Source organism: Onychomys torridus, chromosome 4 (genome assembly GCF_903995425.1).
Source record: "Onychomys torridus chromosome 4, mOncTor1.1, whole genome shotgun sequence".
Lineage (NCBI taxonomy): Eukaryota > Metazoa > Chordata > Mammalia > Rodentia > Cricetidae > Onychomys > Onychomys torridus.
In genome coordinates this window covers 99,467,142-99,490,536 of record NC_050446.1, presented here as the reverse complement: position 1 = coordinate 99,490,536, position 23,395 = coordinate 99,467,142, and the positions used below count along the sequence as shown (strand labels likewise).

The 23,395-nt window shown below is 41.2% G+C and overlaps 1 protein-coding gene across 1 annotated transcript in view; it reads right to left on the bottom strand.

Moving 5' to 3' along the window:
• Slc12a1 (solute carrier family 12 member 1) overlaps positions 1-23,395 on the bottom strand; it is an 80,122-nt gene that overhangs the window by 24,666 nt on the left and 32,061 nt on the right. Inside the window, exons 11-19 of the mRNA XM_036185040.1 lie at positions 20,036-20,187; positions 18,295-18,402; positions 17,836-17,959; positions 16,195-16,296; positions 14,051-14,206; positions 10,741-10,840; positions 9,857-9,968; positions 4,585-4,725; positions 1,747-1,853 (exon numbers count right to left, since the gene is read on the bottom strand). Coding sequence (XP_036040933.1) covers positions 1,747-1,853; positions 4,585-4,725; positions 9,857-9,968; positions 10,741-10,840; positions 14,051-14,206; positions 16,195-16,296; positions 17,836-17,959; positions 18,295-18,402; positions 20,036-20,187 — 1,102 coding nt within the window. The remainder of the gene's footprint in view (positions 1-1,746; positions 1,854-4,584; positions 4,726-9,856; positions 9,969-10,740; positions 10,841-14,050; positions 14,207-16,194; positions 16,297-17,835; positions 17,960-18,294; positions 18,403-20,035; positions 20,188-23,395) is intronic.

Here is a 23,395-nt window from a genome sequence, read left to right as displayed (position 1 = left end):
TTGCAGAGGCTCTAATGCCTTCTCTGCCTCGGCCTAAGGAGATTAAAGCTGTACACTAGAAGGAGAAGCTCTTTGGTTTATCTCAGCTCCTGTTGTACATGTAATAAATCTGAAAGCAAGCCTATCACTTATTTGCATTAACTAAGTGTTTCCTTCTGGAAGTTCCCTTGTTGGCTCATCTGCAGAATTGAGACCCAGAATTCTTTATGGCCAGGCCACCCTCTGCAGCATCATTCTAGTGTGACTGATTGGTCAGGCCACCCTCCACAGTATCATTGATATAGTCTGTGACGGTCACCATAAGCAACAAGCTTCCAATAAGAAGTCGACCTAAACTTTCAGGGAATAATATGAAGAAGTTCCACTCAAAATTCAAAATGTAAATCATCTTCACTTTGCAAAATAGGTGTATTCTAACATAGAATTTATATAAACAAATATTGTTTCTATTTAAACTTGATTATGAAAAACTAGACAATTAGTTTCACAAAAAAGATGTTGATTCTTTTATGGGCAGATTGATGGGCTTTAAAGGACATCTTAATTCCCCAAACCTATGAATATATTTCCTCACAAGACAAAAGGGCCTTTGCATTTATGACGAGGACAAGAGCTTTGAGGTGGGGAGAGTATCCTACAACATCTACCTGAGCCAGATATAGTGACAAGGGGCTTGAAAATAAAGTTGAAAGACAGAAGAGGTCTGTGTGATGTGGCTGTTGCTGGGTTGGAGATGGAGAAAGAAGGTCACCAGCCACATCCACTCATAGGCAGTTTCTAGGAGCTAGAAAGGCAAGGTAGGACTTTATAGTAGAGTCTTTTATGGACACTCTAGCCTGGTCCATTTTGATTTGGGCACATAAGATATGCATTAGATGTCCAAGTTGCCATCAAAAGTAAAACAGATTTTTAAGGGAAACCAACCATACTTGTAGTACAGACATTTAAAACCTTTTACTCAAAGGAGTCTAGTAAGACACTATGTGATTGTAACTGTAGCCCAGCATTCACAGTGTGTGGCTCCCTTCCTCCTGCTTTCTCTTTGGTGGTGGAATTATTCAATTTTATTCTAGTGCAACTTGGATCACCTTAGTTAACATTGAATCTGACTACCAAGAAGACCAATTGCTAATGTGTTATAAAAGCCAGGGACTTCCTCAGTTTGATGTAACTAAGCTCAATCATTTTGATCCTTGGAATTGAATGTTTAGGATGATGGGAAGGCTGATCACAGGGATACTACATCAAATAACAGACGGGGAGGATGTACACAGTTCTTATATCTTATATATGTTATGTAAGATAGATATATAAGATTATATCTTATCTCCCTTTGTGTTTCTTTCTCCACCCAGTTTGTTGGCATAACAGCCAACGCAGGGGTCCAAAAGTTTTCAGAGAGAATTTCCTCCCCATCTACCTGTCCTTTGCCTTCAATCTAGTATATAGACTTTTAGGTTATGCCTTACATTATATGCCTGGGTGACCTATATACCTTAACATTTGCCTTTTCTTGACTCCAATATCACCCCACCCCACCTCCTCTGATACTCCAACTCCTCCTTCCACTTCTTATTGGTGGTGTGGGGTTTTATTTGACCACTTTGGTAAAGAATTTATAGGACCAGGAGAACGTGTCCTTCTCCAGCACTGAATCTGATGTAAGAGAGCTTTGTACGTATAGGTTGTAGGCTGCCCTTGTTAGTACATTATAAACAAGGGCTCGTTCTGAAAGCCATCACTTACTGGATGATTCCCACGTAGTTCTCAATCTCTGACAAGGGAGCTTTCCTCCAGTTTTTTTTATATCCAATCACTAGAGTGTTTGGCTTCATTCTCCCCAAGCCCGAGGCCTAAACAGAGGACATAAACACATGAGCAATCCTCACCATGCTGATAAAATACTACTGCAAATGGAAAATGATGTCAAAGAACACTGAAGTAATGTTCTGAAGATTAGATTACATCTTAATGTATGTCCTTCATGCCTGTACCCAAGCATAAAATAGGAAGATCAGTTCTAAATCATCTCAGCCATAAATGGATTTTAGATGACAGGAATGTAGCTTTGCTAAATTAGCAGTCATTTGCATTACTTCTGACACACTCATTAAAATGGTTCAATAATTTAAAATCAAGTAAGGGTTGGCTTAACTGTCAATGTGCATGTTATAACTTAGAGGTTCAGAACTCATTTCCACCTATGATGTCCAAAATGTCATCAACAATAAAATCCATGTTTTGGAGATCTTGGTATACCAGGACCATTGAAAACTTCCTAATATTATTTGCTGAAGAATGACTGAGCTCTGCTTCCCTAACAGAATGCTCTTGCATGATAGTGTGTGTCCTTAGCTACTATATTTCATACAAAAAATTTCAGTCATTTTTAGATGACAGGATATGGCTTCTAGTTAATCAGATTTAATGTGGTAATATTACCAAGTCCGTATTAATTGCAAAGTGATGTCTGAGGCACTTGTGATAGGAGCTTGGAATGATGTGGAGGAGACAAGATACACACAAGCAGGTGTAACACAAGAATAAACGCAGCAGAGGAGGCACAAGGGAGACTTGTTCTCCAGCTGACGGCTCACAGCTTCATGGAGAGGTGGCATTTATTCTGATTCTTCAAATTTAACTGGACATTGACATTGATAAGGAGAGCTGCTAGTGAAGGAAGGTCACCTGGGTCATGAAGATACTAAAGAAATGACCAGCACCAGCCATTCTAAAGGACACAGTCTTAAGTAGAAGGACATAGGCACAATCAGAGATGGCCAACATGAGCTTGTCCATCCACATATTTGGTAAATGTGTCATGTGAATCTGTATGTTCAATTTTTTTTACATTTATTTGTATATTTCTTTACTTCCTATTTTCATGACTCTTTCATTATTTAAAAAAATTAGACAAATTTATTCATGTCTATGCTGAATCCTGGGCTTTTTCATTCCTCCTCACCCCCTCTCTGCTCCTTGACTCCTGCTGAAGCCTTTTTTCCCTAACAAGCCACCACCTATTTTGATGGCCTTCTTCTTAGCCCACTGAGTTTAACTGTGCTCAGTTGCATGACCATGAATATATGTGAGGTTATTAGCTGGTACACAGTCAACTTATCAGTGGATATACCACTGAAGACAATGGCATCCTTCCCCCAGCACCTGTAAATTGTTCATAGTCCCTCTGTAAGGGATGAGGTGTCATGAGTCCCCTCCCCTATGCATGATGAAATGGTTACAGGTCCAATTTTTTTATAGGTTTGTGCAGCTGTAATGAGTTTATGGGTGTGATGCCTGTGTCATGTCCAGAAGACACTGTTTCATGGTAGCCCCAGCCCCTGACCCTTACATTCTTTGTCCCCCTCTTCCATGATGTTCTTGAGCCTTGGAAGGGATGATATTGATAACCCCTTTAGAGTTCAGTACTCCACAATCATTTATTCTTCATACCTTGGCTAGTTGTGAGTCTCAACATTAAGTAACACTCGTTGCAAAAAGAAGCTTCTCGGATGAAGGTGGGACCAGCACTAATCCATGGCTATAAATGTCATGTCTATTTAGTAAAACAGGAACAGCAGTCTCTCCTCTGGGATCTATGACCTCCCTACTCACAGGCTCTAGACCAGGTTTGCATTAAAAGTTGTGAGTTCCCTTTGTGGAGCAGGCCTCACATCTAATCAAAAAGTGGTTAGTTATCTCCATAACAGTCATGCCACTGTTACACAAGTGGGGTATCTTGCCGGACAGGTTATTATTGTAGAATTCCTGGAAAGAAGTTGTGACTGCAAAGGCTGACCAACTGAATCCAGGATGTGGAGAGGTTGGAACGCTGCAAGTTCAGAGCCAAATGACTATTTGTTGCCTTCCTCTGTATGCCATCTAACATTTTTGTGGTCTCTGGGTCAATATTTTGAAATAACACAAGTGCTATATTCAGAGGGTCTCTTGGATGGTTTTAACTTATTCTTTTTTGTACTTTTACAGAGATGAGGACTGAGGAACAAGTTTCTGCCACCACTGTGGAAGTAGAAGGAAGGGCAAAGGAAAGAAGGAGGGAGAGACAGAAAACTGCAGACCCCATCATGGAGCTGTAGAGATGATCACATTTATTTAATATTCTGGAAATAATTCCCAAGGCTGGAGAGATTTTTCCGCCCCGATCCACATGCATTTATTAGTGGAATCTAGCAGCTGCCCACCCATCATTCGTGAAAGAAAAAAGAGAAAGAGTGACTGCCTGGACCACTGCTACCTGCTGTAAAAGACACAGAGTTTGAGGTTTTAATAGGATCCTGAATGTCCTCAACCACCAGAACAAATTTGCATTTCAATGAGTGTGGGGGCAGAATGGTGCTGGTAGTCAAAGGCAAACTCATTTTCTGTTTCCAGTGGATCATTCCTAGTTCAATGTAACAGAACCTCGGCTTTTGCCTATCCCAAGGAATTTGAAATGCATTCCCTGACCAGCATCTCTGATGCTTCCCTGGTGAGTAGCCTAACTCTAGCCACTGGTTTGGGGAGCTTCACCACTGGACACACTGCCTTCTGCCTTTGGGCTCACTCTCTCAGTGCCTACCTTACCTGAAGGAGACTCCGGACACCATCTCTGAAGCAGTCTGCTGCTACTGCAGCATAAAAAGCTTTGATTTTGTTCTTTATAAGCCAGGCCTGTTTTTTTGCCATGCCGCTGTTCATCTCCTTCACACACAGCTTGCGAGGTCCCTGTATGAGGCAATGAAATATGAGTTAGAAGTCTCGCTGTTATGCATCACACTACTTTTGTTTTCCAAGTGACAAAACCAGCCAGTTAAGTCTCATTGAATGAAGAGACAGGATTGAGGGAAAAGTACCTCCTTAAATGGGGTTTGCCCAGAACCTTGTAGAGGACCTATGCTGCTCACATGATTCATTTTCAACCCCAAATCCAGGCTTAATAACACCTACTTAAACAACTGCCTTGTGTACAGAATGGAAAGAAAGGCCAAGGGCGTGGTGGCACACAGGGAAAACACTCAGAATTTGATTGAAGAGGCTCGGGATGAATTCACAATCAACCTGTGATTCAACAGTGAGAGCCATGTTTATGAACCTTAAAGAAATCTCAGTTAGATCCTGATTTCAAGAAACAGACATAGCTCTTGGGAGCCAGCACATGATGAGCTGCCAGTTCTGCCACAAACCACACATACTGACAGTTCTATCGGACCTAAGCCCTGCTTCTTGGTGTAGTAAGAATTCCTTCATACCACTCTTTCTCTGCATTTATACATCTATGATTGGGCAAGTTAACGTTCCTCCTCATTCATTAACTTTGGTGGGAACAAAAGATCACGTGTCTATGATGTTTGCTCTGCCGCCACTGGACTGTCCCTGAGCTGGGAGTCAGAGTGCTGGGTTTAAATGTGGCTCTGGACTGATTTACTGATACTACTGGTGTCCTTTCTTGAGGGCAAATGTACTTATACAAATAAGGCAATTTCTAGGTCATCACTGCCCAGTATAACATCTCTTACCCACAGGTTGCCATAGAGCCTTTGAAATGTAGTTCATATGAGATATCCTGGAAGTCTTAGTACACAAACACATGTAAAATAAATCTCATTAGCATTTGTGCTGGTTGCACACTGAAATAACATTTTGGACATAGTTGAGTTAAATAAGTGAAATTATTAAAAATAACTTGATCTGTCTTTTTGTATTTTTAATTGGCAACTAGAAGATTTTGAATTATACATGCAGCACATATTACATTTCTATCATACAGCAATAGTTGAGCTTTGAGGCCCCTTCCATTTTATTATTCTGTTTAAATTGGATTAAGTTCTTTTTATAGTTAGCTGTTTGCCAGCATATGTTCTAGAAGTTATCAATATTCCAAACAATTTAATTGCCTTTCATTAGTCAAAAAGCAAGTCCCTTCAACACAGATAGAGAAGGTAAAACATCAGGAGGAAGGTTATTGACCCAGAGGACAGGGACCTAAGTAAGATATGCTAGTATGGGGGAAGTTTCTCTCAGGACTCCAGGATGGCAGTGCATTTTAAACTACCAGCCCTTCCTTGGGCATTCAAGGCTTCACCCACTACAAGAGGAGGAAAGAATATTGTGTTGAAGGTCATTTAATGTTGATGACAACCATCAGATAGAGGAACAACCAACAGCTGAGAAAGATGTTAGACCATCAGAGTTCTAAGCTACCCTGCAATGATTTTAAGCTCCTGGGGAAAATGGCCCTTACTTAAAGAAATATAGTCTAACATATGTCTGTTAGTATTACAAAGATCTGGATTAAACATTAATTGTTACAGAGAGATTTCTTTTAATGACTGAATTTGCCATGCTGAAAAGTCATAAAAATATTTCACACAGAATCTCTTTTTGCTAAAAGGGATTATGATGTCCTTGCAGCATACTTATTAATATGAAGCTAGACTATAATGCAAATGTAAGAAGGCTAAAGCCAACTAACAGGAGGGGAGATATCCTAGAATATAATTAACCAATATTCAAATATGTCATTATCACAAAAATGGATTTTATCATTCAATTAATATATTATTGAGATTAACTTCAGTCAGCATTCCCAAACATGAGCACATGAATTAATTCCCCAATCTGAATAATGAAACTTTGAAAAATGTGTGTATTTGTATATCAACTTATATATATGTTGAGAGTCTCATGACTTGCTTTCTTTGCTTCTCTGATTGGAACTACCAGAAGGCTAATTTCTCCCTTTTTTTGATTTGGGCCACGAACCATCTCACATATATTCTAGTGCCCATTCTTAGGTCATTTCTTATATTTGATCATGTCATTATTTTATTAACATCTTGACAGAGGTTCACTGACATGAAGAGTTTAGTTCTCTTAGCTGAAATTTTGAGGCTGAATAAGAAAAAGATAAGGGGAGGGAGGGATAGAAAGGGGAGCTCCAACAGCTGACTATGAGTTAGGGGAATAGCGGTCCAACAAATCCACCATCTGGACTTGAGGGTGTCTGGGTTTTGTTGAAGACCACCTATTTCAGGAATAAAAATAGCAACTATCATACTCCCCCAATAATAACATCAACAACATTACCAATAACAACAAATAAAGTTAATTCAGTATTCACTATTTGACAGACACAAAATAGTGCTTGAGAGCAGGTATAATTCTCACAATGGCCCTAAAACAGGTTATTTTTTTTTTTATTCAGAGAGACTAAACTAAATGTGTAAGATAATCAAAGCTAGTAAGTGGCAAAACAGTGATTCCAAACTTGATTGTTAGTTTCAACGACCCAGGGGAACCAGCTTCTTAGAGTTGAAAACAAAATTGTAGTTCCCTTTCCATCATTGCTACTTAACATTTCCACAAGGCTGGCTTAACTATCATCAGTATACTTTGGGGAAATAAAATTCCAGTGGTATGCATCCCTTTCCATCTGTTACCTTGGAAAGATGATTGACAACTGAGCTTTCATCTGAAAATTTTGACAGCATCCACAGCCTCAGGAGTTCATAAGAAGTAACTAACCGGGACGTCTTTAATTGATGCAGTAACTGTTTTCTGATCCCAAGAGAATTTCAGCATGGGGGAGTAGGATTCATGGGTCTTTCACAGAGACATCAGCACAGTAACGTGAAGTGTTGCCCAGCATATGTGTGGAAGTACCAGATCACACACTTACTTCAAATGAAAGGGTCTACTAGGACCGTAGTCCTTTTTGCAGTTAAAGAATCTAAGGGTTAATTAAAAACAGGGTTTCTTGTCTCTATGGAAGACCTTTACTCCCTTGCCAATATATGACTGTTTATATTTCTTGTTCATTTCTCCAGTCCTGAAGATATTTTATTGCTTGCTAAACCAAATTTTCTCTAAATTGCTAGAGAAGAAAAACACCCCAAACTGCTTATTCCATCAAAACCGGTTCCTATATTATATTGGTCAAAATGAAATCCACTAATCCAGGGCACTAAAGTTGATAATAAGAGAAGAAGGCTCTTGATCAGTTTTTAACAAATTCTCTGGAGTCACAGTTGGCCATAACTTAACCTGTCAGTCTTCCCTATTCAGTAGCTCTCTCCACCCCCTACTGGATAACTGCATTTAGTAATATTGTTTGAGTTACTGAAGTCTAAGCACAGAAAGGAAAGAGAATGTGGCCAACTTTCATAGCATTCAGGATATTGCTAAGTTTAAAAGATGTTTGAGTGTTTCTCAGGATGCAATGTGGTAAATTAGACCACTGCATCATTGTAGAATTGACTTGTTCCTCGGCAGATCCTGGAAGTGTAAACAGTGGTCTTTGATTGTGACAGCTCTCCCAGGGATCAAGCAGTCTTCTTCTTGGCCTAATAAGAGGCACCCTGGGAGGCCTCCACTGACATCCCAATCGCCATTTTTTTTGTCAGGATGGTCCAGTACATGATTTAATTTTCCTGTCTCGTTTTCCTAGTTAGTAAAATAGAAATAAGGGTTTCTTTGTTTTCTGTGTCTTACATGCTTGCAGATCAAGTAAGAAACTGGAAAAATGCTTTGAAGAATATCTAAGTATTTCGTCATGTAAAAATGTATTGATGAAGATTTAAACTGAGAGGGACACAGAGAAAGCATGAGACAGAATGAGAGGAGAGAGGGAGATGAGAGTACACACAGAGGTAGGACAGTATGGAGGATTTAGATGTACATTTTTATTCTAATTTCGATGCTTTCTCTCCATCTGGAGAATTGGTAAATAATTACTGTTGACTTTTTAGCATCTACTCTGAAAGCCTCCAGTCACTTGTCAATCCCACACATATCCCTGAACAATAGGGAAGTCTCTCAACTCTGACAAAGTCACGGAAAGCTTAGCTTAATTCCCCAGGTATCTGCAGTGTCATCACAATTATCCAAACATTTAATCTACATTCCATGGGTGGCTATTTAAGGCCATTATGTCTGGTTCCTTCTCATTGGCTTCCGTAGACTAACTAGTGAGTATTCTGGTCTAGTCCTTCCCACCCTTTTGATTTAAACAGTTATCAACCCAGATACCTTTATTTTATCTCTGAGCCAGCTCAGTTCTTTTTGACTCAAAGGCCATTGGTTAAAAATACCTATCACTTTTAGTTGGCCTCCTAAGAAATCAGAAATAATTTCATCTATCCATTTAAAGTCATGATTACTTTTTCTGCTAGTCCTGAATCAAGGAGGAGAACTCTTGTTCAAGCTGTTCTGTCAATTTTCTATTGTAGATATCTTCTGTGGTACCTAAAATAGCCCAAGGTGAGCACTTCCCTGGGTGAACAGTTCCCTTGGGTGAGCACTACCCTGGGGTGAGCACTTCCCTGGGTGAGCACTTCCCTTGAGTGAGCACTTCCTTGGGTGAGTACTTCCCTTGAGTGATCACTTCCCTTGAGTGAGCACTTCCCTTGAGTGAGCACTTCCTTGGGTGAGCACTTCCCTTGGGTGATCACTTCCCTTGAGTGAGCACTTCCTTGGGTGAGCACTTCCTTGGGTGAGCACTTCCCTGGGGTGATCACTTCCCTTGAGTGAGCACTTCCTTGGGTGAGCATTTCCTTGGGTGAGCACTTCCCTTGGGTGAGCACTTCCCTGGGGTGATCACTTCCCTTGGGTGAGCACTTCCCTGGGGTGATCACTTCCCTTGGGTGAGCACTTCCCTGGGGTGATCACTTCCCTTGAGTGAGCACTTCCTTGGGTGAGCATTTCCTTGGGTGAGCACTTCCCTTGGGTGAGCACTTCCTTGGGTGAGCACTTCCTTGGGTGAGCATTTCCTTGGGTGAGCACTTCCCTTGGGTGAGCACTTCCCTGGGGTGAGCACTTCCCTTGGGTGAGCACTTCCTTTGGATGATGCAACTCTTACCACAAAGACTTCGCAGCAGATACAGAGGCCGCTGTTCTTGGTAAAGGCATGGGTTATATCCAAGAGAGCAGGTCTTGCCATGGGTCCCCCTGTTAAGACAATGCACTGGGGTCTGAAAGTAAAGAAAACATGAGAATTGGCCAATGCAAGAAGCATGTGAGCCCAGAACCCCTCAAAGGAAAGAAGAGAAAGTTAAGAAAAATAGAAAGCTTGGAAAAATGGAACAACCACTTCCTTAATAATTTCTTGGATTTCCCACTAGAATTCTTGAATTATCTTGACATCTTAATAGTTTCATATAATTAATCAGAGCAAAGGAATGAAGTAGGGAAAGGGTAGTCTCGGCTTCCCTCACCTTTCTTTTTTGGGCACTACATCTCCCAAGTCTCCACACGAGCCTTCCCTTTCTCATCAGCATTTTGATTTATCTTCCCTGCTAATCTGTGTTGTGAGGCACCATTATAATATATAACTAATGAAGACCTAAAATTACTACTTCTCCTAAGGGAATTCATTAAATCATAAAGCCTCAGATTGAATGCAAATAAAACCAATGATGAAGATGCAGATATCCCTCTGAAGTCACATCCTTCAGGTCTTTCTGTCTCCAGGCATGGAAAATGACACAGCAGTGTGAGGAGCTGTGACTCTGGGTGGGCAGAGCTCGAAACAGAAGGAAAAACCTGTTCATTTCTGTTCTTGGTAACAGTGTGAATTATAGCCAAGAAAGCAGGCCTTCTGCCCTCGTGAAATACTGTAGGGTTGCTATTCATGTTTGAAATGTGCCCACAAAGGTACTTGCAGCTACTCTGGTGAATTTGGCTCCTCTGAAGGAAAGCCACTTGTAATGCGGCATACCAGGGGACCCCAAAAGCCAACTTTACCTGAAATTTTTCACATGGTCTTCCACTGTGGTTAATTCCAGAGCATTGTCTAAAGCACTCACGTAGGAAAGAGCCTGTGTAGAGGAACCCCAGTTCACATCTGTGGACAAAGGAGGAAATTGGTACCTCCCAAAATTGACCTTTTCTCTGTATGCCTTGAAAACTTTTCAATAAACCATTCTCTCCTGCAATTTTTCTTGCCTATGCAAGCAATGGTGAGAGCCCACGTTAGAGAAAACACAGCATCATATCTCCTGGAAACAGCGTAGGCCCCTTCCATGAGCACCCGTGTGAATCTTTAGGAAGGAGCCTTTTTTCCAGCCAGGGTCACAACATAAATCTGCAGCCCCAGAAAGCTTGCTGAGTAAGAAAGGCTGTGTGGTGATGACCATGCAGGCAGAAAGTTCAAGGCCATCACAAATTCTTAAACTGGAAACAAAAGAGAGATTTCTGTATGCAGAGGCAGTGCACAGTCATTTCTAGTTTGAGTGGCAGAGCCGCCCAGCTTGGGAATTCTTGCTTGGGGGGGGTCATAAGGGGAGTTTTTAGGTTCTTTAGCAAGGGTCTCCATCTGACCTGCCAGAAACAAGCCTTCAAAAGAGGGAGCTCAGAGCTCACCCTGCTTCAAAAGCAGTGAGTTTAAATATTAAATGGCTTTGGTGAATTTTATGATGGGAAGTCCCAGAGATGAACCAACAGATCTGCCCCAGAAGATAGTCTCTCCGTGCTTGTGGTGGGGATAAGGAATATTCTATCTGAGGATCCAAAAGAGTGATACAAAGTGTTGTCTATGTACCAGACAAGCAAACCTTAGGACATACATTCTTTTATTATTATTATTATTATTATTATTATTATTATTATTATGTGTATGTATATGCACACACACTCAAGCATGTATACCACAGCACATGCATTGGGGTCAGAGGACAAGTTTTTTGAGTGGGGTTTCTTCTACTGTAGGTTTAAAAGATTGCACTCAGGTCCTCAGGCTCACATGGCAAACATTTCACCTACTGAGCTAACTTGTTGGCCCAATATTCATTCTTTTAGGCCAAAGACTCTACTAGTCAATTTGATATTCATATGTAAAAGAATGAACCTCAGACCACACCATATACCAACTTAACTGCAGTATATAATAGGCCTTAATCAATTACCAAATTATCAAAAGTTTGTGGCCTTGGGTTGAGGAAAGATGTCTCAGATTTCTCTCTCTCTCTCTCTCTCTCTCTCTCTCACACACACACACACACACACACACACACACACACACACACACAAATTACAAAAGATAAAAAGAAAGATCAATTAGTTGTAATAAAAGATAAGAACTTGTATTAATAAAAACAAACTATCAGGGACATGAAAAGAAAAGCCACAGGCCTGGAGAAAACTGTCAGAAAGCATGTACTGCAAGAGGAGCCTGAATACAGAAGGAAGCCTCACAATTGAATTAGAAAACAATAAAAAAAAGAAGACAAAAGATTTAAATAGCTGCTTAACAAGACACAGAAATGCATGTAAGACTCTCAGTGTCGTTAGTCACTAGGAAAATGTAAACGGAGTGACAGGGACTAGTACACCTCTATTACAAGGACTTTAAAGCCAAGTAACAATACTGCATGCTGACAAGGGTGTGGAGTGACTAGAACACCTTTCTTAACTGCTGTTTGGAATGGAAAATAATACTCTGGCAGACAATCTTGCAATCAAGTTATATAGACCATGTATAAACAGTCTTATTCCTAGGCATTTACTCAACAAAAATGAAAACACAGATCCACTTCAATTTTACATATATATTATACAATATATATGCTATTAATATATACAATTATATATAATATATATCCCAAATTGAAAATGATCCACATGTCCATCAACTGTCAATCAGTGACAGAGACTTGTGGTATGTCCATATATAGAACACCATTTATAAATATCAAAGGACAAATTGCTTATACATGCTACAGTATGGATAAATCTAAAAATTCATGCTAACCCAAAGATATCCATAAAGACTACATACCATGATTCTATTTATATGATATTCTGGAAAAGACAAAGTTATAGATACAGAAGTGAGAAAAGTGGGTGCTAGGAGCTAAGTTCTGGAGGAAGAGCCTGAACATACAGGTGTCTAAGGGGACTCTTAGAGAAACCTATACCTTTATTGTGATGGTGACAGGGCCTTTATAAGTTTGTCAAAACTTATGGATGTATATCAAAAGGGGGTGGGACTCTCCCAGCTGTAAATTGTACCCATTGTTAACAATACATAAAGTGATAACAATAACAACAACAACAACAACAAAATCCCTCTAAAGAAGTTGTTTCTATCTCTGCCTGGCTGGCAGAGTAAGGTAAGGCATGCAATGGTGGCCCTGGGCCTCTCAATGCTGAATTGAGAGTCCCTGGATGTCTTTAGCCATACTCACCTTTCTCTTGGATTCTGATGTTAAAAGCTGAGGCTCAGGCAACGGTGCCCACAGTGTCCAGATTTTTCTTACAACAGCGGCCTTACTTTTTTATGGTGGGTTGGCTATCCTTTCAGGATGCCTCATGCCCTTTCTTGGTCTTCAAGAACTCTATTTCTACTAAGGCCTTGAGACTTCCCAAATGTCCCACACCCTTGCCTGCATCCACAATCCACTCGCGTTCTTCTCCCTAGAGTCTCTTTGTCTGGCTCTGGCATTACCCACCTCCATAATGTTGTTTTAGAACTTCATTCATTCATTCAACAAACATTTACTAAACTCATGTAGAGTAGTTGGCTCTGTGAATACAAACTATGAACCAAGAAAGAATTTTGAGCAACTCCAAGGTTGCTCACACCTCCCCCTCTTCCCAGCAATCTGTTTACATGGCTCTTGTGATGCTTACTATATTGTATTATAATGCATTGCTTGGCTGCGAGTTTGAGAATTCCTTGAGGACAGGGACCCTATCTCATTAGGACATTAGAAGGAGACAGAGGGAAGGCTTGTGAGGTTTGAGGTCACATGTCTGTGGTCTAAATGTCAGCTCTATCACATCATGACTTTTATTTTGGCAAGTGATCAACTCTTTGAAATTTCTCCGCCTCTGAATGGAGCCTCCTACCATGAAACATGCAGCAGTACTGTGCAGACTGTGCGGCATGTACAGTGCTCCATGCTCTTAATTCCTGTGGTCCCTATAGTACACAGCGTTGTGACAAACTGCCTTGAACACAGTACTTGTGAGCTTATGGAAGCTACATGCTAAACAGTCGATGGACAGAGAGAGGGAACCGGAAGCCCAGCCTAGGTGGCCTTTGTTCTCTTACCTGGCTTCTTATAAGTCACATAGATATAGAGGGATAGCTCGATGACATAGGTGATGACAGCCGCCCACCAGTTGATGACAAACATGACCGCACAGCACAAAACTGCTCCAAAAAGAGATACCCACATGTTGTAAATCCCATAAGCCGGCCTCCATCCTGGAAGGAAAGGTAACATAGGAAAACTTTTGCCACTGTACTACTCTGTATTATAGGAGTGCAGATAATAGGTCTTACTCTGGCATAAAAATTTAAGTTTTTTAGATCTATTTACTAACTCTTAACATTAAAAAAAATTTTTTTTAAGTTTGGATCTTTGATTTACAAAAGTCTTGTTTGTACCAAAGATGGTGCTATAAAACTTGGGAAATATGAAACATCTGGAAAGTAGATGGTCACAGACTGGACCCATCTGTGCTTCCTATGTGTCCTGATTGTCCTCCCAAACTACCAGAATCCCAAATCAACACCACCAAGATTGGAAAGGAAGAAGGTAGGTTGGAGAAAGTGGTGTCTGGGCAACAGGTGGGGCAGAAGAACTTCCTGTCTATGAAAGATCCAGTCATAAAAGTGGGCCTTTGTTCCATTTGCAAAGCAATGGAGACAGCCTGCCTTATGATCATCCTAAGAGGACTGTGTTTGATCCTTCAAAAGCAATACTCTTATAGAAAAGGAGAAATGTTTCCACCAGTGGTCCTTACACCCAACAGATGCATAGCCTCGTTTTGTAAAGTATCTGCCACAGTTATAATACACACAGGCTTCTATGTTTCCTTAGTTTTCTGAAGTGAAAGAGACTAGGAAAGCATTCGGTCAGGATGGGAAAACCTGAGCTGGAGAATGCATTTGGTCAATGGGTGAATATGACCTTAAATCTGGAGCCACTAAAATCCAGCGGAACTCTGTCTAGAGGAGCAATTTCCCCAATGACCACAAGAGGGAAACAGCACTCCAGGAACGCTATTAGAAAAGCCGGACTTTTTTAGTTCTGCTTCCTCCTGAGAGACAGCCTATGGAGGTCAGGTGGACTGGGAGGGGGTGGGGTGGATTTGGAGAGTCATATTTGGGGTTTGTGGATCTACATGCATTTTCCTGTATATTTTTTTTCTATTTTTCTTCCCCCCACTCTCTCTTGCCCATTACTCCTTTCCACTCTTCTGATAATTATTGTAACTGGCTTTTTTCTTTCTTTCTTTTTTATTCTGATATATCAGGATTTATTACAGCTCTCTCTCTCTCTCTCTCTCTCTCTCTCTCTCTTTCTCTTTCTTTATCATAGCAAAAGATGGCATTGGATCACAGATTCATATTAAAAGACCAACCACACTAAACTGAAAATCTTCAGTTACTTTCTATAATCAAGTAGTCCTGCACGGATACAGGCTCCCTGGCCTCCCTTTCCATAACTCAGTAGCCTTTTGTAGATACAGGCTCCTCAGCCTCCTTTGCAAACCTTGCTGCCAATAAGGCTGAGGATGGCGGCAAACTGCAAGAGTATTTATTTAGTATCTTGAATGAAAGTCCTCATGGTGAAAAGTCTGAGAGTCATGTAGCCATCAGATGACTTTCTGGAAGCAACAGAAGGAATTTTATTGGGCAGTGGAAGCAAAGAAGAGATGAAGGATGATGAGCTAGAGGAAGGCTCTTGGGTGTGGAATTTAAGACCAGAGCCCAATTGTGCACTGATGTTCCCGGCATGCACATGGCAGTAGATCTGCATTGCCTGCACTCAGCAGGTAATTATGGGAACTGCTCATCCTTCTCTTCTGCACCATGGGCAGGAAACAAATTGATAGTGAGGAAGTTTCAAATATATACATTTATTCCACTTCTGTGGTCACTTTTACCCTGGAAATAAATAGTGGTGTTTTTCTACTGCTGAAATAAATGTGGTTTCTCTTGCAATGAATAATTTATTGCCACAGGAGAAAATTGACTTTATGGTTGGTCAAAAAGGCCATTGCTCATATGATTCTTTTTCTATTTTGTAAGTCATCCCCCAACTCACCAAAATAAAGTAGATTATGCTGCCAACTAAGATATAAGAAAACATAAAAACACAGATTGAACACTTTTCACAGACTTCTTTCATTTTATTGAGACAAACTAACTGTTTGCTTAGGCCTATGTTTCTCATTTTGGCTTACCTGGAGATTTGGCATACGAGGCGTGGAAGCAGGAGAAATTAATAAGTGCGTAGGAGGCCAGGAAGAAGTTGGAGATGATGGGTGCGATGACATTCAGCTCCGCTGTAAGAGAAGCAGCATAGCACATGTACATCTGAGCAGTGAGTGTAGGGGCTGAACAGCTGGTAAGGCCTGGAAGCTCAACTTTTTCTGGAAATTGGAAACATAGCTAAAATCTGTCAAAGTTTAAGAAGTTAGTGATTTTTCTTTGAGGATATATATATATATATATCCTCTTTCTCTCTCTCTGCCAAGGTTTCCATGGAGTGAGACTCAAGAAAACCTGCCAATCAGAAAACAGACAATCCAGACCTCTGTCTATCCCAGGACTAAGTGCATAATGAGTTACTCTATGGCAATTTTGGATGCACCAAATCCTGTATTCTTTATCTGCTATGTAAACAATCAAGAGACTCTGTAGGATAGAAATTCATGTGGGTTTAAGGAGATAATTTTATGTAGACATTACATTAAATCAATGATTTTAAAGGGGATAATTTAATGGGTACATTTTTAAAAAGTTGATTGTGTGATCATTTAAATGCAGAAGAAGGGGGCTGGTAAGACAGCTCAGCAGGAAAGGTGTGTGCTGCCAAACCTGACTCCATGAGTTAGATCCCAGGGACCCATGTGGAAGGAGAGAACCAACTCCCACAAGTTGTCTTCTGACCTACATGTTAGTACAGGCGGGCGTCGGGTGTGCGCGCGCACACACACACACACACACACACACACACGCACGCACACACAAATGTAATGAAACATTAAATGCAGCACAGGGCAATAATTTGAAGTCTTAAACATTATATTGTATTACTGGAATATCTCTCTATATAAACCATATTTTATTTAATTTCTTAAAAATTTAACAAATTTAGTAGGAGTTATATGTAGCCCTCCTCCAACTTCATAGACATCATATAAGGACACATACATTATAGTTGTTCCCAGGGTTTCACATGCAAAGAAGAACCCTAAGTTTGGGTCTTAAGGGAGAACAAGGATGGTGGAAGCTGACAAATACACCTTTTCAAGACCTCGTGGATACTTCTAGTTTGCTTGGGAAAGAAAACCCAAATTACAGTCTGGGTAAGTGGTTCTCAAAAAACTCAAGTCCAGGAGCAATTTGAGGAGGATGAAAAATGCAGGTTCCAAATCCTCAGTGATTCTAACTCAGCAGCCCTAAGTTTGGACCTGCAAAATCTGCACTTTCAGATACACCTTAGTGCTTCTGAGCGGATGGCCAAGTAGCTACCTGTGAAGAAACACTGGCATAATGATTCAGCTTGCCAGGTTAGAGCAATCAGGCTAGTGCATATTGCAGGGTGGGGCGGGTTGTGTGTCTCCCATGGTTAGGATACACTGAATTGGAGGAAGGGTTCAGTTGCATTTGGCTGGATGGGCTTCTAACATTCAGGTTCAAAGAACAGACAAAAGCCCACAGTCTCCCTGGCATGCTCAAATACCCTCTTCACCTAAGGACAAACGCTAGCCTTTCCAGACAGAGTCTTACCATAAACCAGCTGATTTCTCAAGCTAAAAGCAAAAGCCTGAATCATAAGAAGAATCTTTGGCTTTCAACAGTGCAAGAAAACTACCCACCAATGAGAATGAATGCCATGGCGATCACAAACGTGAGAAAGTATCCTCTCAGGGGCTCGTTGTTTTTCCCATAGCCCTTTGCGAAGAACTGCAGTCCTTTGAAGATGTTGTCCTTGCACAGAGCCTAATGGGAAAAAAAAGAGAAGACATTTGTCATTTATATCTATGCACAGTCATTTTCTCTAGGTGATTCACAAAAGAAGATTTGGGAAAGATTAAGCAATGTACAATACGAGGCGCAAGTTAACGCTGAGGCTCATCATTCTTTATATTATCGGAATCGATCTTGACTATGTGGCAGACACAGCACTTGAGCCAGATGCAAGCATTGACGGTTGCAGAAAATGATGGAAAGTGAAGGCTGGTGGGAGCCATTATTTCAGTGTGCTCCGCATGCAGTAGAGACAGCGCACGCATGCACGCATGCACACACGCACGCTTCCATGGCTGTATTATTACCTGGAATACTTTGGGCGCACTGACGAGGGAGGCCAGGGCTGAAGACAGTGTTGCGGAAAAGATCCCTGCCGTGATGAGTGGGCCGAACCCTGACACCATGCTCATGACCTTGAGAAGAGAGAGGGTTTCAGGTAAGGCAGCTCACCCAACAAACAGTTTGAAAGTTAATTGTTCTTCAACACGGGTTTTTCCTTCTCCACTTCCTGCCATTCACACTCCAAGAAACTAATGCTCCACCCCCTTGCATGCTTGAGTTTGTATTACTACTCTTTCTATTTACCAAGCACCAGATATCCACCACAAAATATTTAGAAAACACTGGAAAAACTAAAGAAGGGAGTGCTTTCAAGGACTCTCCTAGTGTCTCCCCTGGGCTCCCTGTTGCTCTCTCTGGTGGGAGGAAGCTCTACCCCACAGCGGGTGGTGTTGCATAGGTATGGGGACAGCTTGTCTGCCTTCAGTCTTAAAGGCACTGTTTTCTCTTCTACCAGACTTTCCAAACCTTTGCTTTCCTTGTGCTCTTTAAACATAACTTTATTTTTTGACATAACTGAGATACTCATGATTTGCCTCGGAATAACAACGAGAATGAGGCCAGTACCAACATGGTCCCTGGGAACAGATTTTCCACGATTATGAGGAGCCTATCAGCTTGAGTCATATTTTGGAATAATGATTTCAGCTGAGTTGATGTGTCTGTGTTGGTTGTTAAAATTAAACAGATGCAGACTTCTCAGTCCATTTACTTCTTACTCTCTTTACCAACCATGTAGGACAATTAGTATGTTTTGAGTCCTGTGCTTTCCCATGTTGCTCGGCCCTCAGTTTGTCCCAGTTTCTCATTCACAATTTCCCCTTGCCCTGTCTCTCGGTCATGCGGCATCACCTTAGATTTTTCTAATCTAAAGCCTGTGAACAAAATGCACTCCAGGTGCTAGCCAGCATCTCCATGCCAGCACGGCATCTCCATGCCAGCACGGCATCTCACAGAGTTGACTGGAACAATGTGGTGCTCCCTCCTGGTGGCACAGCTCACACCACTATTGTCTCCTTACCACAGTGTCTGAAAAGCACAGGAATTGCTACCGCATCACACCTGCATGGTTTCTTTCTCTCCCACACCACCTGCTCCTTGCTTGATCCATCAATCAATATATAATCAATTGCAGATCCAGAAGCCTTACTATACTTGATATTCTGAAAATGCAGACAATAGCAATAAACTTTCTCTCTCTCTCAAAGTGCATACCTGTAGCACAAATTGTTAGAAGGTCTTATTAATAAAAACAAACCTGAAGCCAGGTATTGGGGTGAACGCTGGAAGATCAGAGAAGCAGAACAAGCCATAGCTTCCTCACCTCGCCAATTCCTCAGCTGATCCTGTTTCCTCAGACTGGAAGCCTCTCAGTCCTCATCCAGAATGAATCTCAGCTGAACTGCTGCTCAAAGCCTAAAAGCTTAACCTGGCCTAGTTGCTAGTTTTCATGCCTTATATACCTTTCTGCTTTCCGCCATCACTTCCTGGGATTAAAGGCATGAGTCACCTTGCCTGGCTGTTTCCAGTGTGGCTTTGAACTCACAGAGATCGGATCGATCTCTGTCTGCCTTCCGAATGCTAGGATTAAAGGTGAATGTGCCATCATTTTCTGGCCTCTGTATCTAGTGGCTGTTCTGTTTTCTGACTCCAGATAAGTGTATTAGGGTGCACAATATTTTGGGGAACACAATACACCACACATACCTGAAAATTGTTCATCAGCCCATACTGACATGGTTCATGTTGACATCTTGAGAAGTCATAGCCCAGCCCGCAGGCTGCAGATCCATTGCAATTCATCCCAGAAACGATGGTGTCATTTATGCTTCCAGTGGCATCTCTGACCACACATGCCGCTGAGGAACAATGTTTGTCTGTTATTGGTTTTTTCTCCTTGCTCCTTTTCAGTGCTAGGGACAGAACCCAGGGCCTTATGCTTGTGAAGCAATGCTAGCAAACGCTGTAGCACTGAGCTAAATCCCGACCCCCACATCATCTCCTTATCTTGTCAGCCTTTGTCAGAGTCCTGTTCTCTGAGGGTCTTGTTCTAAAACATGCTTAGTCGGCACTGAGTCTGAACATGTATATTCAGAGCCTGTGCAGACTGTCGATTCTTGAGACATGGTTGCTGGAGCTCCCAGCCTCTGAATCCTGTGAATGCCCTGCTTTTTACAAGCCGCTGCTCACACTGCCTTGGGTGGTCCTCACTCCTGAGGCTATCTTGTAGGAGGCTTGGGCACTGAGACTGATTTTCTGATCTCCTAAAATGTGTGGTGCTTTGGCATAGCATGTGCACAGCTCATATCTAGCTCAGTTCTACTGACCACATGATTTTTAATAACTCTCGCTGCCTGAGAGAGGGCAATCAAGAAAAAGCACTAGGAAATCTAATAACAAAGAGACTGCAGCCGTGTTTTCAGGTCATCCTTTGCATGTGTTTTAGAAACAGAGTTATAATTCTACTTTAGATGTAATTTAAAATGTTGGGTTTTGTTCGAGATTATAATGTAATAATATCACTTCCTCCCTTTCTGACCTCCCTCCAAACCCTCTCACCTGTCTTGCTCTTTCAAATTCATGGCCTTTTTTGTTTGTTTGTTTGTTTGTTTAATTGTTGTGTGTGTCTATTTGGGGGTGTGTGCTTATGTGTGGGTGCTCACAGAAGCCCCAGGCCTTAGATCTCCTGGAGCTGGAGTTACAGGTTGTTGGGAGCCGCTCAGTATGGGTGCTGAGAACCAAACTTGGCTTCTCTGCAAGATTAGCAGGTGCTCTTAGCACCTACCTAGCCATCTCTCCAGCCTGGACTTTTTAAAAATAATACTCTTATGTTTTTTTTTTATTTTTATCCTCTTTATTATATTTATTTAATTTTGGTTTTGACAATTGGGAAATATTTTCCCTTTACATTTTTTTCTATTTTTTTGTTCTCTTCTCCACTGCCCTTCTTTTAGCTCTTTAACCTTATTTCTTTTATTTTTGTCATCTTTCTTCACCTTCTTTCTGAATCTCATTCAGTTCTCATTTAGAGCACATTCTGATGCAATGTCGTTCTCAGTTCATGGTGGCTGGTAACTGTGGCTGTAATTGATTTTAAATGGATTTCTGTGTCTCATGTGGTTTGACGTTATTGTGGGTAGAGAGGTTTGTCTCTTCCTTCTTTGGTAGTGGGGAATGAGAACACAAGAGTAAGTAACTAACTAAGAAGGACCTCCCTCTCAAAAAAAAAAAAGATCCAGAAGAGAGATCTAAACCAAGAGATGCACTAACCACACAAACACAAGAAATCCCAAAAGCCCCGCAGCATAACTTTTCCAAGAGGTTGTAACTCCTTGAGTACTAAACCCAAAGATACAGAGATGTGCAAAATGCAGCATGATGATTTCGGTTTTCTGGTAAAAATGATCAGTAACCTAAAAGAAGATACAAACTACCAGGTGAATTTGATCCAGGCCGTAGAGAGGAATGCCAGCAAATAGAAAAAAAGAAAAAAGGCAGCAAAAGGAAGGAGGAGGTGAGCCACATGGTGAGGGGTCTGCAACATGGAAAACTCAGCAAGGAAAACGATGATTCTGAGAAGCAAGACAAACAAACCCAGACGCATTGAAAACCAAAAACTCACTAAATCTAATAAAAACCCAGCAGGCCCGGTCACCAAGAAACCTGCCAAGCAGAAGGAAGAATGTCAGAGATGGAGGATGGGGGCTGATAGAGCATGGCATTCAGATATCGGCACAGGAAACACAGTAGCAAACAAGCATGACCACATCTAAGGGCTCTGAGACACTAAAGCTCGGAACTCACAACACAGAAGAGGCCAGCACTAAAGACATCGAGAATCTACCAAATTATACCAGAAACTCTCCAAATTTGGAGAAAGACACAGATATTCCAGCACCAGAAACACTCAGAACTCCAAATAGACACAACGAGAAAAGAAATCTCCATGATGTCAAGATGCTGAAAATACATAGCAAAGAAAACCATCTTCAAAGTGGGGAATGGCTACTCATCTACAAAGGCAGAAACAACACAACACCAGGCATCTCACAGGCCACCTGAAAGCCAAGAAAGCTTGGAACAAGATATTCAAAACCCCTAACACAAACAACTGTCAACCAAGATTGCTATACCCAGCAAAGTTATCTTTTCAAATTGACAGAGAAATAAGGGCCCCCAAGACAGGCAAATACCATGACTGTGATGTGTGCCAAACCCATGCTGCAGAAGAGGCTGAAGGGGAGGGAGAATGATGTAATTAGAGTATAATATCAAAAATAAAATTTAGAAAAAGACAACAACATATGCTGGTAGAGATGTGGGGAAAGATGAACTCTTAGTCACTATTGGTGGGAATGTAAACCAGTGTAGCCCCTATGAAAACCAGTATGAATATTTCCTAAGAAATTGAAAATAGATTTACTATAAGACCCAGATATACTCTTGGCTATATACACAAAAGTTCTAAGTAGACATATCTCAGAGATATATGTACATCCATGCTTATCTCTGTACTGTCTACAATAGTCAGGACATGGAAGTAGCTTAAATGTCTGTCAATATACAAATGGATGGAGGACATGTGTAATGTTTACACAATGATGTTTTATGCTGCCAGAAAGGAAAATGAAATTATGCCAGGGGCAGGAAAATGGACATATTCAAAAGTCATTATGTTAAGTGAAACAAACTAGCCTCAGAGAGACAAATTCTACATGTTTTCTTTCAGATATAGGACCTAGATTTACAATTATACATACATATGAGTGTATATGTCTTTGTAGACCATAGAACCAGAATGGAGATTGAGAGAAGATGACATGATATTAGGGGAGGTGAGAAATAGAGAGAGTAATGGGACACAGGAAACAACAAAGCAGAAGCAGGAAGTGAGGTGGGAAGAAAGAGGCAAGGAGGGGGCATGGGAAAGAGCAGTGGAGAAGGGGACAACTCAGAACCAAGTGAACTGATAAGTACTTCTGTGGACGCTGTAATGGCATACATCCCTCTGTATGTTAACTGAACAAAATAAGTAAACAATAAGGCAATACTTTGGGATAAATATTA